The sequence below is a fragment of the Nannospalax galili genome, unplaced genomic scaffold (genome assembly GCF_000622305.1).
Source record: "Nannospalax galili isolate Female #2095 unplaced genomic scaffold, S.galili_v1.0 scaffold589, whole genome shotgun sequence".
Taxonomy (NCBI): Eukaryota; Metazoa; Chordata; class Mammalia; order Rodentia; family Spalacidae; genus Nannospalax; species Nannospalax galili.
Window position 1 is genome coordinate 4,027,946 of NW_008360324.1, and position 2,342 is coordinate 4,030,287.

The 2,342-nt window shown below is 52.7% G+C and overlaps 1 protein-coding gene across 4 annotated transcripts in view; it reads right to left on the reverse strand.

The window, feature by feature from the left end:
* The window catches only part of Kcna1 (potassium voltage-gated channel subfamily A member 1), a 118,551-nt gene that overhangs the window by 113,934 nt on the left and 2,275 nt on the right, over nt 1-2,342 (reverse strand). For 2 of the 4 annotated variants that reach the window (XM_008825448.1, XM_008825449.1), the window contains exon 3: nt 1-2,297. The exons of the other annotated variants lie outside the window; for them this stretch is intronic. In XM_008825448.1, coding sequence (XP_008823670.1) covers nt 295-1,782 — 1,488 coding nt within the window. In that variant the 5' untranslated portion in view covers nt 1,783-2,297 and the 3' untranslated portion in view covers nt 1-294. The remainder of the gene's footprint in view (nt 2,298-2,342) is intronic. 4 annotated transcript variants of the gene reach the window in all.

Below are 2,342 nucleotides of genomic sequence, written 5' to 3' on the forward strand. Positions count from 1 at the left end.
CACATAGACTACTTAATGGATGGCATTTTAAGCCAGTTTTAGAAAATACTCTTTCTTTCCCATTTTTTAATAAAACGAAAATAGCTGTTGTTTTGTTCATGGGTCTTGAAAGCTTCTGGTTTGCCACTCCCAAAATTCACAATGCAACAATGCATTGACAGTTAAACACAACATTCAAAGACTACTTAGTGGAATATCTACAAAGTGTGACTTGAGTCACCAGGGTTTTTGTTTTTGTTTTTCAGTCTTTCAAGCTGCTAAATGGGGCTTTTTGTTTGCTTGCTTGCTTCTTTTTTAAACATCAGTCAGTAGCTTGCTCTTATTAACGCAGTTTTGATTAGCCGTGGTGCAGTTCCCAGTTCTGATATTGGCCTGTCTATAATGGGCTATGCTATTGTTCAAATCCTCTTCAATCTCCATGTACTCAGACTTGCTGATGGTGGAGGAACTGCGGCGGCTGAGGTCACTGTCAGAGGCTAAGTTAGGGGAACTAACGTGGAGCAACTGAGCCTGCTCTTCCCCCTCAGTTTCTCGGTGGTAGAAATAGTTGAAATTGGACACAATGACAGGTACGGGCAGGGCAATTGTCAGCACACCAGCGATGGCACACAAGGAGCCCACGATCTTGCCTCCAATTGTCACAGGGTACATGTCACCGTATCCTACAGTGGTCATGGACACCACCGCCCACCAGAAAGCATCAGGGATACTGGAGAAGTGCGACTCAGCTTCTTCCGCCTCGGCAAAGTACACTGCACTAGAAAATAGTATGACCCCAATGAAGAGGAAAAAAATGAGAAGCCCTAACTCCCTCATACTGGCCTTGAGGGTCTGGCCCAGGATCTGCAGGCCCTTGGAGTGGCGGGAGAGTTTGAAGATTCTAAACACCCTTACCAAGCGGATGACCCTGAGGATGGCCAGGGAAGTGGCCTGCTCCCCCTTCTGATTTCCCTCCTGCTCAGCTATCTCCGTACCTAGGGTGATGAAATAAGGGATGATGGCCACGATGTCAATGAAGTTCATGATGTTTTTAAAGAAGTCCGTCTTGCTGGGGCAGGCGAAGAAGCGCACCACCAGCTCAAAGGAGAACCAAATGATGCACAAGGTTTCCACGATGAAGAAGGGGTCCGTGAAGATGTTGGAAGTGTAGATGACAGTGGTGTTGTCGATGCGGTGAATGGTACCCGTGAAGTCCTTGTCATCCTTCAGCTCGGGGAGAGTCTCCAGGCAAAAGATGACGATGGAGATGAGGATGACCATGACGGACACGATAGCGATGACCCGGGCTGGCCCTGAACTCTCTGGGTACTCAAAGAGCAGCCACACCTGGCGCTGGTACTCCTTCTCCGGTAGGGGGCGCTCTTCTTCCTTGATGAAACCTTCATCCTCCCTGAACTTCTCCATCGCCTCTTCGCCCAACTCATAAAATTTAATCTCCTCGGAAAACATGTCCAGGGGCACGTTGACTGGCCTCCGCAGGCGGCCCCCGGATTGGTAGTAGTAGAGGATGGCATCGAAGCTGGGCCGGTTGCGATCGAAGAAGTATTCGTTCCTCAGAGGGTCGAAGTAGCGCATGCGTTTCTTAGGGTTGCCCAGCAGCGTGTTGGGGAACTGTGCCAGGGTCTTGAGCTGCGTCTCGAAGCGCAGCCCGGAGATGTTGATCACCACGCGTTCACAGCACTCATGATCCTCGTGCTCTGCCTGCCTCGGGTAGCTGCCATCCTGCGGGTGGCCCGGAGCGGCCGAAGCCTCATCCGCGTTCTCCCCGGACATCACAGTCATGATGGAAGCCGGGCGCAGGGGTGGGAGGCCAGAAGACAGCCCAGAGTGCGAAGGAGAGAGGGAGAAGGGGTGGGGGGGACCCAAGCGCCCCCCCCACCGGAGAGTGCTTCTCCCCCACGCTCAGGGGGAGGGGCTTCAAAGCCAGCGGGTATGGAGATCTGCGACTTAGTTCTCACCTGCCTTCTACTCAATTTGGAATCTCTCTCTTGTCTGAGGACCCAGTGCAGAGTTTCTGTGAGGGTTGGATTTGGGGGTTTGCTCTGTTTTTGCCTGGGCGGGTGGCTTTTTTTTTTTTTTTTTTTTCTTCCTGTTCCGATTGCCTTAAGGCACACGGGCCATCGCTCAGGGATTCGCCCTGGCTCCCCTCCCCTCGTGGAATCCACTTAGGACCCGGTGCAGTGCCAGTTCAGCAGATCCCCACGCCTGTCACCCCCTCTGCCGCTTCTTGGCTCTCCCCCCTCCTACCCCTCTTCGCCTGCCGCCTTCTACGCTCCCACCGGGGCGATCGATGGACGCTGCAGAGAAATGGAAAGTGATACGGGGGGGGGGGGTAGAAAATC